The sequence below is a fragment of the Bombus flavifrons genome, chromosome 2 (assembly GCF_040668555.2).
Source record: "Bombus flavifrons isolate JBK064 chromosome 2, iyBomFlav1_principal, whole genome shotgun sequence".
Classification (NCBI taxonomy): domain Eukaryota; kingdom Metazoa; phylum Arthropoda; class Insecta; order Hymenoptera; family Apidae; genus Bombus; species Bombus flavifrons.
Genome location: NC_138443.1, coordinates 5,949,110 through 5,963,348, shown reverse-complemented (window position 1 = coordinate 5,963,348; position 14,239 = coordinate 5,949,110). Strand labels below are relative to the sequence as shown.

General features: G+C 26.2%; 2 protein-coding genes and 1 long non-coding RNA gene across 5 annotated transcripts; 1 reads left to right on the top strand and 2 right to left on the bottom strand.

The window, feature by feature from the left end:
• Positions 1–22: 22 nt before the first annotated feature.
• Positions 23–10,249, bottom strand: LOC138189666 (tyrosine-protein phosphatase 10D). 3 transcript variants are annotated; one of them, XM_069131756.1, is made up of 21 exons: positions 10,136–10,249; positions 6,402–6,803; positions 6,046–6,333; positions 5,638–5,916; positions 5,291–5,557; positions 4,879–5,211; positions 4,434–4,751; positions 4,015–4,347; positions 3,609–3,908; positions 3,333–3,536; positions 3,100–3,205; positions 2,711–2,937; positions 2,550–2,626; positions 2,327–2,461; positions 2,133–2,255; positions 1,889–2,037; positions 1,578–1,713; positions 903–969; positions 727–825; positions 223–289; positions 23–148 (listed from the first exon to the last, which is right to left on the bottom strand). In XM_069131756.1, the coding sequence occupies exons 2-19, from the start codon at positions 6,796–6,798 to the stop codon at positions 740–742; spliced, it is 3,825 nt and encodes a 1,274-aa protein (XP_068987857.1). In that variant the 5' UTR covers positions 6,799–6,803; positions 10,136–10,249; the 3' UTR covers positions 23–148; positions 223–289; positions 727–739. The 3 variants fall into 3 exon arrangements, with proteins under 3 accessions (XP_068987857.1, XP_068987858.1, XP_068987859.1); XM_069131757.1 differs by having other exon boundaries at positions 5,291–5,506; XM_069131758.1 differs by lacking the exons at positions 23–148; positions 223–289; positions 727–825; ... (1 more) ...; positions 1,578–1,713; positions 1,889–2,037 and having other exon boundaries at positions 2,132–2,255; positions 2,327–2,478.
• LOC138189691 (uncharacterized) lies at positions 10,221–12,508 on the top strand. Its single transcript, XR_011176092.1, has 2 exons — positions 10,221–10,299; positions 10,382–12,508. It is a non-coding gene; the product is annotated as an uncharacterized LOC138189691 (long non-coding RNA).
• On the bottom strand, positions 11,670–14,133 carry RpL10Ab (ribosomal protein L10Ab). The gene is made up of 5 exons (XM_069131805.1): positions 13,976–14,133; positions 13,096–13,251; positions 12,412–12,560; positions 12,005–12,177; positions 11,670–11,898 (listed from the first exon to the last, which is right to left on the bottom strand). Exons 1-5 carry the CDS (start codon positions 13,978–13,980, stop codon positions 11,728–11,730), a joined length of 654 nt encoding a protein of 217 aa, XP_068987906.1. The 5' UTR covers positions 13,981–14,133; the 3' UTR covers positions 11,670–11,727.
• Positions 14,134–14,239: the final 106 nt, after the last annotated feature.

The window sequence follows — 14,239 nt, the reverse complement described above, 5'->3', positions numbered from 1 at the left end:
TTATTGTAAAAATATTAAGTATATTTGTATATTTATTATTTTACATTTATCTGTAAATAGCAATTATAGTTTTGTATAAATTGGTTAATTTATTTTCTATACAAGAAGAAGTCAATAGCTTAGTGAAGAAAGACTAGATAATTAAATCCTGAAAACATATTTTTATTGGTTTTGTGTATATTATTCATTTTTGATATGTATATATATTTAAATAACACTTACACTCAAAGGAAGATTGCACTTCTCATGTAGGACTTTTGTCAAGCAATGGTAGGTAGGTAGCTTATACCTTGAATAACAATTAAAAGATTAGACATTTATATTAATTAAATCTATTGTAATCCTTAAATTATATAGCCAGTTAAAACTAAACAATTACAACCTTATATTGAAATGTTATTATTATAGTTTCCTTAAAATGTTCTGTCTGCTTTAAAAATATATTATCATATGCATTCTATAGAAATAAAAAAGAATTAAATTTATGTATTGCAAGAATAAAATTTGATTCACGTATTATTATAAACAAAATACAAAATATCATGTTTCATTACAGTTGTACTTATACATACATACATTACTTATTACATTGATCTTCTATATTAAATAATACATCTTCATTTTATGTTAGAAAAAATACATATTTCTATCACTTTTTTATACATATAAATTTCAATATTGTGCAAAACAAAAATAAATATTTAAAATTACTTGCTACATGCTTACCTCAAAGTTGTGACTAGTGTAGATTTATATTTGAACTTGGTACTATTCTTATTTTCCTGGAGGTATTTTCGTACACTGGATTCATAGGTGGTGGTTTATCTAAAGACAAAAATTTCAATATTTAAAACGAAAAACATAGTAAATAAACTTGTTTGTAATAAGCATGACAAACTTACAATTCTTTAAACAATAGGGATTTTTTAATACTTGCTTTGTACAATTGTATATGTAAGCATACTGACTCTAAAAATATAATAAATATTAATAGTATTAGATATACAGGATCCAACCGAATAACACGTAAAAGCGGGCATAATGTGACTGTTTGTGGAAAAGTAAGAAAAGATATAGAATAAAATTTTTTCATTCTCAGCTTAGTTTCCGAGAAAATAGAGGTTGAAAATTTATGAAATTTATATGCTTCAACATGACAAATTTCGGATTGGACAGGACAAAATAATGTAAAGTTTGAACACATTTAGTTAAAAATTGACCTACTACACGCGTATGATAAATTTTCAAATTTATTTTTTTCGGAAACAAAGTATCCCGTAAAAAAATGTTGTTCTGCATTTTTGATTTATTTTCACACGTGGAATGATTTCCTATCGATTATTTAATCCTGTTCAGCCCGGAATTAGTCATATTCAAATATATTTGACGAATTTTCAAACTCGATTTTCTCAAAAATTAAATCAAGAATAAAAAAATTTTATTCTATATTTTTCCTTATTTTTCCACAAGGAATCACGCCTATTTTTACATGTTATTCGGTCGGATTCTGTAGATATACAATTTATGAGTACATAATTTATATTAATATTAATATAAAAGATCTTAGATTTTCTTACTTCTTTTTGCACCATATTTATTCTATCACGTCGTAATCTATATACTGTTCCAAACACATCCAATTTTTTATTATCTCGAAGATGTTGTAAAATTATATCTATTGCTATTAAAGTGCCAGTTCTACCAATTCCTGCACTGTAAAAGTATGTATTATATATATATATATATATATAACAAATTTATATAAAATAGTGAAATAGTAATAATATTAAATAAATTCAAAATGTAAAGTAGTAACAGTACTGAATAATATTAAAACATCAAGATATATGATATTATTAACTATTATACTAAACTCATATATTTTTACCTGCAATGAATCACAATATATCCTTTATTAGCAGTAACATTACGATGTACAATCTGGCAAAAATGGATTATTGGTTCAAAATCTTCTGGGACATCATGATCTGGCCATTCTTTGAAATGTAAATGTGTTATATTTCTTTTTTTGTTTTCCTATATTTATTATTTATAAATAGGAGAATTAAATTAATATATATAAGTACAAATGTATTTTATTAAATCTTGTAACTTAAGTTTAAATCTTATACCTTTTGTAATACTAGCGTTCTTTGTGTATAAGATCTATAATCTAATTCACTTATACATTTTATAGTCAAATTTTCATACTTAAAAGTTTCCCTAATTGTTGGAAAATATTGATGACATTTCTCCTACAAAGGTATCAATTTTTAACATTCTTGCGTTAAACGAGATTTAAATATATTTAGTACGAAAATCTTACTTTGTCTTTTTCAACTAACTCAGTCAACATAACTATCACATTGATGTCATATTGCTCTATCATTCTCCAAAAATCAAATGTTGTTTCTTCTTTTGGTCCTTGACAAGCTATATATTCATTTTCGCCACTATAGCCCTGAAAATAGTGTATACCTATTTATTTCATATTTAATACATAATATAATTCATATTTAGTGTAAACAAATAATTTTATGGTTACTCACCTTAATAAAAGATGCATTGATGTAGTCAGTATTAGGATCATTTTCAATTACTTCCAGTTTAACTCTTGAAAAATCATCTGAAAATATAAATTTAATAAAGCATTTTTTTTTCATTTTATATATAATTCACATCTTTATAATATGTAAATCAATATTTTTACATGGTAAAATATCAGAATATCTGTTTTTCTTCTTATTGGCTTGTAAACAAGCAGTATTGGTTGGCATCTGTAAATCAATACTAAGAGTTTGAAGTAACTGAAATTCATTGCTTAATTTTCCAGGATTATCAATAAATTGTTGACAATGAGCTATAAATTTCTTTTTTGAAAAAGGTGTAGGAACTGGTGATCCAGACATGTCAGAATGTAGAAATCGTCGTAATATTCTAAAAAACATGTATAAATTATCATTAAATTATTAATTATGTAAATTTTTGGCCACAATATATGCTTTGTTACAATGTTTAAATGTTTAAATTTTTATATTTTGATGAATATTATTTTTACTGTGACAATGTTGAACTAAACAAAAAATAAGATTTACTTACGCACGAATTGAACATTTGCGAAATAATAACATTATTGTTGATAAAATTCCCAAGAATAAAATACCAAAAACAACTCCACTAACAAGTACGATATCTATTTCAGCATCTAATATAATTTAAAATATTTAATGAATACAATAAAATTTAATTATGTATGATTTTTGCAATACCAATATCGAAGCGACTAAACGAAGAAAAATACAAATAACTTTAAGAATCAATAAACACTTTACTGGTTTTTATTAAAAAAGTTGTAGAATCAGAATATCCACCACGAGTAAATGCCCGCATTCTAACATGATACCATGTATTTGGTTTAAGAGGACCATTACAATAAATTCTTTTATTGGTATTAGATGAAATTTCTTTACAATTTGTATTTTCGCCAAGTGTATACTTGACTGCTTCCATATCGCCATAATCAGCAACAGAATTAGCTGCAAATATACGATAATAATTCAAACATTTTTAATTAAATTTGAATATAAACTGAAAAATATATCACCTACGATAAGGATTCCAACATAGTCTAGTAGCTTGATAAGGTATTGTAAAGTCTTGTAGCATAGCTTCTTTCCAAGAAGATATATTTGGCCATAATATATGATTTGTATTATTTGTTATATTAAATCTAATACTTGATGGAATATTATAGTTCATTCTTGATACTATAATAGAATAATAAATAATATCACCATTTGTATTAGGGAATAAGGGAAGTAAAAGTGTAGCTGTTGTTGTAGTTCTTCGTGCACTAGCTGGATCTATAGTTATAGATTTTATATAATCTTCATCAGGTTGAGGTGGAACTAAAATATAAATAATGTGTAGTAACTTATTAACGACATTTTAATACTTGAAGATAAATATTTTATGAAAGTTGCTAGTTTATATTATTTGGAGTTAGATACATACTGCCAGCAGGATATGAAATATTTTTAAATGCTGGTATTCCAAAATCTTGGACTCCCTGAACCTTTGTTACCACTTTAATGATATAATTATATTCTGCTTTTAACTCGTTTAAATTTGTTATGACTGTATCATTTTTAACATCATTTGATAAAAATTGTAATGTAAAAGAATGTGGTTCATAATTAGTTCTAATCCCATCTACAAATACATTAAAATATTCCAATATTCCATTTAAAGAACATGGAATGCTCCATGTCAAAATGGTACTCAAAACATTTTTATTATTTTCATTGTTTACAATTGAATATGAAAAGTTGGATACCATCCCTGGAACTAATATATAATAACTATGGTAATATAATAGAGTTTAGTGATATTGAAATTATAAATATCTATAATTTCATGTAATAAGAAATTACCTCCAGGTGGTGTTTTAAATAATACTAAGTCATTGTTATAACTTCCCCAGCCTGCAGAGGTTCTTGCTTTGATTTTTGCTGTATAATATGTAAATGCTGTTGCATTTAAATATTCAAAAATGAACGTAGATCCATTAAAATGTTTAATGGTTTTTAAGGTTACTGGTTTGCACCAATCAGGCATATAGAAACATATTTCTCCTTCAAATACAAGTTCAAATTCATGTAAATTCCCTGCTAAATATGATGGTGGTTCCCAAACAAATATAAATTGTGAATATGTTATATTTGTAACATTGAGAAAAGGTGCGGATGGTACTGAAATATTAAAGAATATCATATATTACCATTAATATTACTTATGACTTTTGTTATTTCTTGTATTTTTAATATAGGTTAAAAACTATATGTTTAACATAATTTGTATGCATTTCTGCTTACTTACTATCTTCTGATGTTGTTACACTTATTAATTTACTTAATTCACTATTTCCTGCTTCATTAAGAACATATGCCCAACATATATATGTAGTAAATGGACTGACATTCTTTATTATTGAATTTGTAAAATATTCATCTTGAATATGAGAATCTATATGTACTTCAGCTTCCCCATTCTTAACTTCATAACCATGACCGTTTGTCATTGTAGCATTACACATAGCTTTTAAAGATGTTAAAGTACAGTTACTGTTGCCTTTCTCAATCTTCCATGAAAGCATTATGTCATGCGTTGTAACAATTGGTTCTTTCATATTTAATATTGGTGATTTCGATACTAAATAAAATTTTCATTTGTTCTTAAACATAAATATTTTATAAAATATACATATATAATATTCATAATTTCTTTTTACCTGTTGATGCTGTTCTTGTATCAATAGTGATCATTTCCCCATCATTATTGTCTTCATCTACTGCATTAATATAAATGCAATATGGAGTACATGCATACAAATCACTTATTGTTACATTTATTCCAGTTACTTGTTCTGTTTTTGGCTGTGGATCGATAGTAACACGGTAATATTTAATACATTTAGCTCCAATTTCTGGTGGTTCCCAATGAATAACTAAAGAAAATGCATTAGCTTCCACGGTTGGGTTTTGAGGTCTACTAGATTCTTATAAAAATAATTATTATTCAAAAAATTATTAATTAGTAGCTATGTGTAAAAACTAGTATAATCACTGACTAACATACTTGGAGAATTTGTTTTTAATGTAATATCAACACCATTAGATTGTTTGTTGTTTATTGAAACTGCTCTAATTATAAAGAAATATTCCTCACATGGTTCTAAATTTGATGAAATATATTCCTCAGTTGTAATTGAGGCATTATTACAAATATTTTTAAGGCATTGCTCAATTAAATAATAATTTACACATGTTGGATAATCTCCTGGTGATTTCCAGCTTAATTTAATTGTACTAGAAGCAGTATGTGCAACTAATTTTTGAATATCTCCAATTTCAGTAACTAAAAAGAATGAATAGTATATAAATTGTATATTATACTTTTGAAAGCAATTTCTGCAAAATAATTAAACCAGAGTAAATTTAAATAATTATATTGGATATTAAATTTGTATTAATATTATAATTTTACTATTAGAACTCGTCGCGCCTGTTACAATAACTCCAGTCGAGTTTAAATCTTTGTCAATGGCTTTTACAATAAATGTATAATTGTTGCATGGTTCTAGATCAGTGGCATTATATTGTGCATCTTTTACTATGGTTCTATTTCTTGAAAAACATAGTTGATTCGAGTCCAAGCATATATCGATAGTATAAAACAATTCACTTGTTATATTATCACAAGGAGGTTCCCAGGAGAGAAATATCCATTCTGTAGCAACTAGATCAATCGTTAGATTCTGTACATTTTTTCGATCTATAAACAAAGCAAACGTAAATAGTAAAATTATTCATTTATACTGACCTTTATCTAGATAATTATACCTTCTTCGTTACATGTCACTAATATATCTTCCGATAAAATTTGGTTATCTTTCAATTCGTTAGATGAAATAGAAATATACTCGAATTTTTGAACGAAGTCATTGTTCGTTGTATCGAGAATCGATATATTAGTATCGTTGTTCAGGTAATCATTCGGCAGGAGCTCATTTTGTTCGAATTCCGTAGCTTCGTCTAGAAACTCTTTTATGCTCATAGAATTATTTAGGTCTGAAGATACTACATATTCAGTATTGAGATCAAACGATAAAATTTTCATCGAAGCGTTCACTGTTTCATTTTGTCCGATGTGTCGATGATCGATTAAATTATTTTCACTCAGCACATAGATGATCTGTAGTGCGTAAATCAACACTTTCAATCGTTTTTTTCGTACCATGTTACCTATAAGATTGCAAATTGAAACACAGTTTCATTATTAAAATCGTGAAATCTAAGATAACAGTTTGATGTTTTTTTATCTTAATTAATTAATTAACTGCGGTAGGTAAAGTATCAGGTTCTGGTGATAATTTTATTGTACACTTTATACGTCGTATAGTTAACATTACGTACTTGAAACGATGTAATCTAGACTTTCGAAAGGTTTATTTCATATCACAACTAAAAACGAAATCAATATTTGTGATTCTTTCTGATAAACTTAAAATATACCTTGAGTCAATTCACAAACGAAAAATATCATTGTTGTCACAAATAAATCGTATATTAATTAGAAATGGTAACGTTTCATTAACCACGATTTCGAAGGAACGATGAAAAATGTTAATATTAGAAATAAAGAAATTTGATAAATAATCGATTTAATTTTTACCAATGTATCTTTTTAACACATTATTTAGATAGGTTACATTGGCTTCTGCCAATATAATTCTTTTTCTATTTAAAGTGATATTTTTTAGGCTATCTAAATTAATTAAAATGTTAATTATATATATATATTTCAAAGTATTATATACTTAGTCTCATAATTTAAAACCAGAAAAATAATTTTATACCAAAGACTTAACAATTGAAATTGTAATTTTTATACGTTTTGTGCATTTATGATTGTGCATTTCACTTCATTTAACACGTTATGTAAATTTATTTTAATTACTATTATTATCCATTTTATAAATGCATTGTAAAAAATCAGATATTAAAAATTAAATGGTATGTGTACAATAGGCGTTTAAAGTGGCAAGTAGAATTTCACAATAATTGATTGATATGTTATAGCTCATATCAATCACGATTCCATCAGCAATGTTTTTTCACAGATCATCGTAATATGAAAAGTCAAATGCTCACGATTCTTTACCTAATCTCACAAAAAATTGTTCTTCATTGATAAATTACAAACATATATTCTATACTTTTCATTACGAATTGAAACCTTTTTCATATATAAAACAATTGTTATGTTTTATCCACTTATTCAAGAAAAAGTCGGTTTATCTAGGATTAAACTCTGCACATAAGAATTAATTCGTTGTTTTCAATAAAATTATTAAAAATTTATACACTCGAATCAATGAGATCTATTAACAAAGGTACGAAGAACTATTTTGAAAACTCGATGTGTTAGTTATTTTCTTGATAATCATTCTGACTTCTGATCACTTACCAACAGGTTTTCGTTTATCCCTCCTATAGTCATTGATATTGCTGATAAGAATCTCAAGTCTATTTTAAACTCTTAAAAGCGTACTCTGTACTACTTTATTAATCAAACATGAGGGTAATATTTATCTTGATCTTTTTACGAATTTTAACAATTTTTTATTATATTTTACATATAGCTTTTATAAAAATTCGTTTCTTTGAAGTCTTACATGAATTATATTTATTATAATAAGTTTATAAAATCACTGAACACAATTATAACACAAATGGCTGTTATTGAAAAGCTTTGTAATTTTTAAAATTGTATAATTTTAATTATATATCTATAATTATATATATATGTATATAATTATATATCTATAACTATATATATATATATATATATATATATATATATATATATATATATATATATACATGTAATAACGCATATATAATAACTGATATGTTAACGCATTGTTAATAATTGGAAATCATAATTAATAAATAATTCATAATATTTAAACTACATTTATATACCATTATATATGTGTACGTAATTCTTAATGCAATTGTGTATGTTAAGCATTAAATTCAACATAAAATGTACTTGCCCAAAAGATTAGACTTTGCCGTAATTTTAATCTCTCAATGTTATTCATTAAATATCAGTTTTCTTTTAATATAGATAAGACTCCCCGTTTTCATTAACGTTTTTGCGCATTTTAGTAAAATACATGTAAATCGAATGTTAAGCACTATGATTGAAATTCGCTATATTAAAATTACATTCAATCGTAAAAAAAATAAGGCAGCATTAAGCTCTCGGATAAATCTACAACTTCATTGAAGCTGCAATTTACTTATGAAGCGAAATAGAGGAGCATATGTACATACATTTTTAAAGAATATATTATAACCTCCTCAAAGGTTGTTAAAAATAACATGTTCTGATTATTTGAACCTTTTAACTCACAAAAAATTATATTTACGCTTGTATTTGAATAGTATATTTATAAAATATATTTGTACAACTTAAACGAAATGAACAACTTAAATTTATTAATTAAGTAATAATTAATAAATTATTTATTACTGATTATTTGAGTAAGACTTTCAAATGAAAAGAAAATATATAAGCTAATATAAGATAAACAAAAATTCAACGAATAAGAAATCTTCATTTTACTATATGTATATATAAGCGCAGACGAGGGAAAATTTAAGACACTTTTATTCTGTTTACTTTTTGGTATATCTTTAATTTATAACTTTTAATTTTTCAATATAAAAAATATCATATTAGAATATTCATGAAAAATATGTTTGAGATAAGTTAATAAAATAAATACAAAAAGGTATTTTAACTATATATATGTAATTAATAATTTGATAAAAATCTGCTTAAGTAATAAAAATAAATATTTTTTAACATTGCTACAATTATTGTATAATTTTATATTTATATTGTTGGAAAAACAAATAGAATTACTATTTATTTCTCAAGCGATTTATCATTTGACCATTTCACACGTATGTTAATGTAATTTGATGCGTATACTTGCGACGGGGTGTTTCCTCAACATATGTGCCTGTGATTATGAACGTGGTGTAAGTCATACATATATATTTTGTTTCTAGATATTTAAATTTTTGCGTTTGAGTGTATTACAAAATATTTTTCCATTATGAAATAAAACGTTTCATAAAATATGTAATCTTTTACGATAAAAAAGATAATGAATTTTATTAAGAAAAGCTAAAACAAACAGATTTATTTATTTATGTTCTATATATTGTAATTTTGTATAATTAATTATTAATCATCTCCTGGTTCAATAACAAAATTTTGTTTCAGATATTCTAAGGGCTTTAAAATATTCTTGATAAATTAGTGAAATGTAAAGTAGTAAATAAATGTCTTTATACTTTTCTCTTGGTCTCACATTTGCATATAATGGAGGTAAGTGTAAATTATAACATAATTTTGGTCTTTCTTTTTTCGGTGAGAAGTTTAAAACATGAAATCCCGCTTCAAAATCCATTGATGTTTCATATAAAGCATTACCATACCCCATACCCGAGCCTTTATTTAACGACATAGTTAGAGAGGAAATGGGAGTACTCACGCGTATGGTTCCAGTTGTTTCCGGATTAGTGCTGCTCCTAACGGCTAACTACTGAAAATGTTCCACGCTAGCATACATGAACCTATTTAGTTGCACGCTACAAAAGACTATTTCATTGTACGGTTTTATGAACAAGTTCATACTTTTCTATTCGAGATAGACAAGTAAGAGAATAACATATTCACGCAATACTGAAAGAAAGTTGCCTCAGAAAGAGAAATTAATTATTTATTATATTCTTTTTAGAGAAGAATAGGAAACCTTACCGTTTAAACGATAATGGATTAGTGGAATGATGAATAGTAATAATTTTAATATATTTTATACACAATAGACTTTTAGATTTAACATTAAATTTGCTTTATATTAAATAATAAACGTTATAATAAATCTTAAATTTCACTTTAATAGTAATTTCAGTGGTTGATAGGTTGTGAATAATATCAGAGAGGAAGTTCCTCTCTGATAGTATTTTTGACGTAATGTATATGTTTGCATGCGTATTTATTTACAGAAATGGTAAAAACAGAAGAGCAAATTATCGGCAGACAAGATTTGACGTCATGACTAATTTATTAACCGAAACTTTTATCTTTTACTTTGAAATTTACTTGTGAAATTTTTATTTTACATGCTTAACATTAAAGGTAATGACATATAATAGTAAAAGAAAAAGAAAGAAATCGAGAAAAATCAATGTGCTAGTGTGATATGGTGTATTGTGTTCGTGTCTAGTTATATCATCCGTTAAAAGAGTAAGCCTTAGGCCTTAGGTCACCGCCGTCCAAAGTTGTCTTTCGTTTCTACCATCGTCTTAACGAATACGTCGTTTTCATTTGTTGGGTTATACCTCGTTTACGGTGAAATTAAATAGGTTTTTGTATATACTAGCGTGGAACACTAGGACTTGGCAGCGTAGTGCAGCATTTGTACTGTGGAATAACTAGAACAATTGGTGTGAGTTCTCTCATTGCCTCTCTAACATAATACAAAAATATGTAATTGTTATTTTTCTCACAAGCTCACAACTCACGCACAAGGTACATGTGACCTACACCACTGTCAAAATGAACGTAGATAAATCGTAACTTCCATGGATAAATATGGAAGTGACTTCCTCATATCGTTACTCATTTCTCAGCTATTTAGCAAAAATTTCTTAGTTATATAAAAATATAAATCGATATAACATAAAACAAATGAAAATCTCGACTTTTTTCTAGATACAGCATTTTCATAATCATTGATACATGTAATAAATGAATGTTTTTTTTATAAAATTTTTGATACCGTATTAATAACGATAAAATATTATAAATGCATCACAGTCTTTTTAATGAAATATTACACAATACGATTACGATGATACATTATGTTAAAACATATAGAACTTTACTCTAGTAAATGCAACAATTGTACGATTTTCAATAAGATAATTATAGTACATGAATTATGATATCAATACATTTTTAAATTATGAGTTTGAAAAATATCAAATAGGAACATTTTTTATAACAAATTGTAACATCATACATTGAGTTATGTCTGCTTTATTTTTTCATTGTACATTGATAGTATTTATACTAATTAAATTAGTATAATCTCTGAGGTGGTCCCATAGAAGATTTAATGTGAAGAGAACGTACATTTTGCCAGTGTTTTTTCAACAATGAAACTAAAAAGTTAATTGAAAGATGTACATTTTGTACCAATTCATCTGGAGTCATTCCCACGTGACCTACAGCCACTGATAAACATAATACCTGAAAAAGATTTTCAAATTACGTTTGAATATTATAAATTACAATTTTAGCAAGAATTTGTAAGTAAAATATTTTTTTGAAACAACGAATATGCAACAAAATTTACCTTCTTCATTTGAAATTTAATTGTAGCTTTCACCTCATCTATTTTCCCTACCATTGACTCCTGATGAGATAGAAGACCAGGGAATTTGCCAGCTTTGTTTAGACCAGGACCAAGAATACGTGGAATTTGTTTAATTAAAGATTCACTAGCTAAGAAGGCGTCATATTTTTTAGCTGTAAAAAGCACGTGCAAGTTAATTTTTAAATCAAATTATACTAAAGTTGATTGAAAAGATGTCTCGACACGGATTGAGGTACGAAGGAATAAAACACAACGTCCTCACCAAGTGAAGAATTTCATTTTCTTCCAGTAGACGACCACTACTACAAATTACAAACTAGCAATGGTGCTTTTTGGAAGGCACAAAGAAAAGAATTAAATAGACAAAATAAAAAACTTCAAATTACCTAGTTTCTTTACAAGCTTTTTGTTCTTATTTAATTTTTTCAATGCTTCTGCATCCATATATGGAATATTATTAGCTTTAGCTTCATCACAGTGTTGCTGATCTCCCAAAACACAAACTTGCATTTTTGGTCTTGGAATATTCTTCAACCTTTAATAGAGATAAATTACGTGTGTAATTAAGTAATTAATATTCCTTAAACTGTTGATTCTATATATGTTATTATGAATAAATATTCAAAGTAACACTCAAAGTGGAATTCAACATTATTCCAATTACTCAAAAATGAAAATACAATTATCAAAGTCAATATTCTCAGTAACATATTGGATAACCACACGAAGTATTCAGATAATACATGCAAAGTAGTTCAACATCACTGAACATTGGTTTTAATAATTGAATTGATTGAATAGTTGCCATAGTCAAATATTGACTTACCAGCAGGATCATGATTCATGATCCTGTAATAAATATAACGGTAAAAAACCTCCCCAAATTATTTAAGACCCTGGGTAGAGGTCCGCTAGATAAAACCTAGCTTCCTGACTATGCATGAGGCAACCTTTTCGGATGTTAGAAAAAAATAAAAAAAAAATAAAAAAAGGAAAAGAAAAGAGAAATAAAGATTTTATGGTAATCATTAAAAACCGAAAAGAATCCTCAATGTCAGGTAGAAACATACTTGACGGTGCCTGAGAAACGTTTGTCCTTTTGAGGATCATAATTCTTCAAGCCAATTTGGAGTTCCACTGTTTCTAAGAATTTCCTTTTTTTGTCTTGTGAATTTTGGATAACACCATTCACACATTCATAGAGAGTATCACGTGATACTTTGGACCTATTGATTAAAATTATTATTACAATTGAAGTTGAAATTTAAAACAATTATTACTACTATTATAATATACATAATACAAATAAAAAGAAGTGGTTTTTAGGAGTGAGATACGGACAGAGCTTTGTCAATTGATTCATTGATACTAGCATGTTTCTGTTTCTAATGAAATTGTTTATAGATAAGATATGAATCGCTACCAACATTTTTGTACATGAAATTTTTTTATTGCTTGGTGTTCACAATCAATCTTATAAGCAGTGCCCATTTCCTTTATTTATATCCAACATATAGTGAACTCATGTGAATTTATTTATTATTAAAATAAAATTATATTAAAATAATATATATATAAAAGTTCAATATTTTCAATAATACTATGCCACAATGATAAAAAAGTCGGTTAGGATTATAATATAATTTAAATAAAATATATAACTGTTATAAAATAAAAAGAATTCAACACATAATAGAAAAAGTATTTATTTATATTTATTAAATGCTTAAAATTCATTTTATAAAAGACTTTTAAAGATGCATTTGAAAAATTATAGTACAATGTGGAGATATCATGTCCAGAAATTGGTACGATATAAAGCTTCAATAACGATTACTTTTAAAAAATATTGGTAATTATATTAAAAAGATATATCGCAATAAATATTATTTACAATATCAAAGAAAAAAAATTTCAGATTTATAAAATATGAAAAGATTAGATACTCACGTCATTGTACCTCCTTACAAGATCACTAAAAAGAAAACGTCCTATCTACTGCACGACTAAAATCAGAAAGGAAACTGCTATATTAACAGCAGAACCAGTAAAACCAATATATATTTGCTAGATGGGATCACGTTTATGAGCATCCTAGCTCATAGTTTATGAAACTGTCACAGATGTCGTGCTTGCAATTTATGTGAACTCGGCTTTAAATTTAACTATTTCGGTATGCATCGATATATATATATAGTCTATGTATGTTAGACT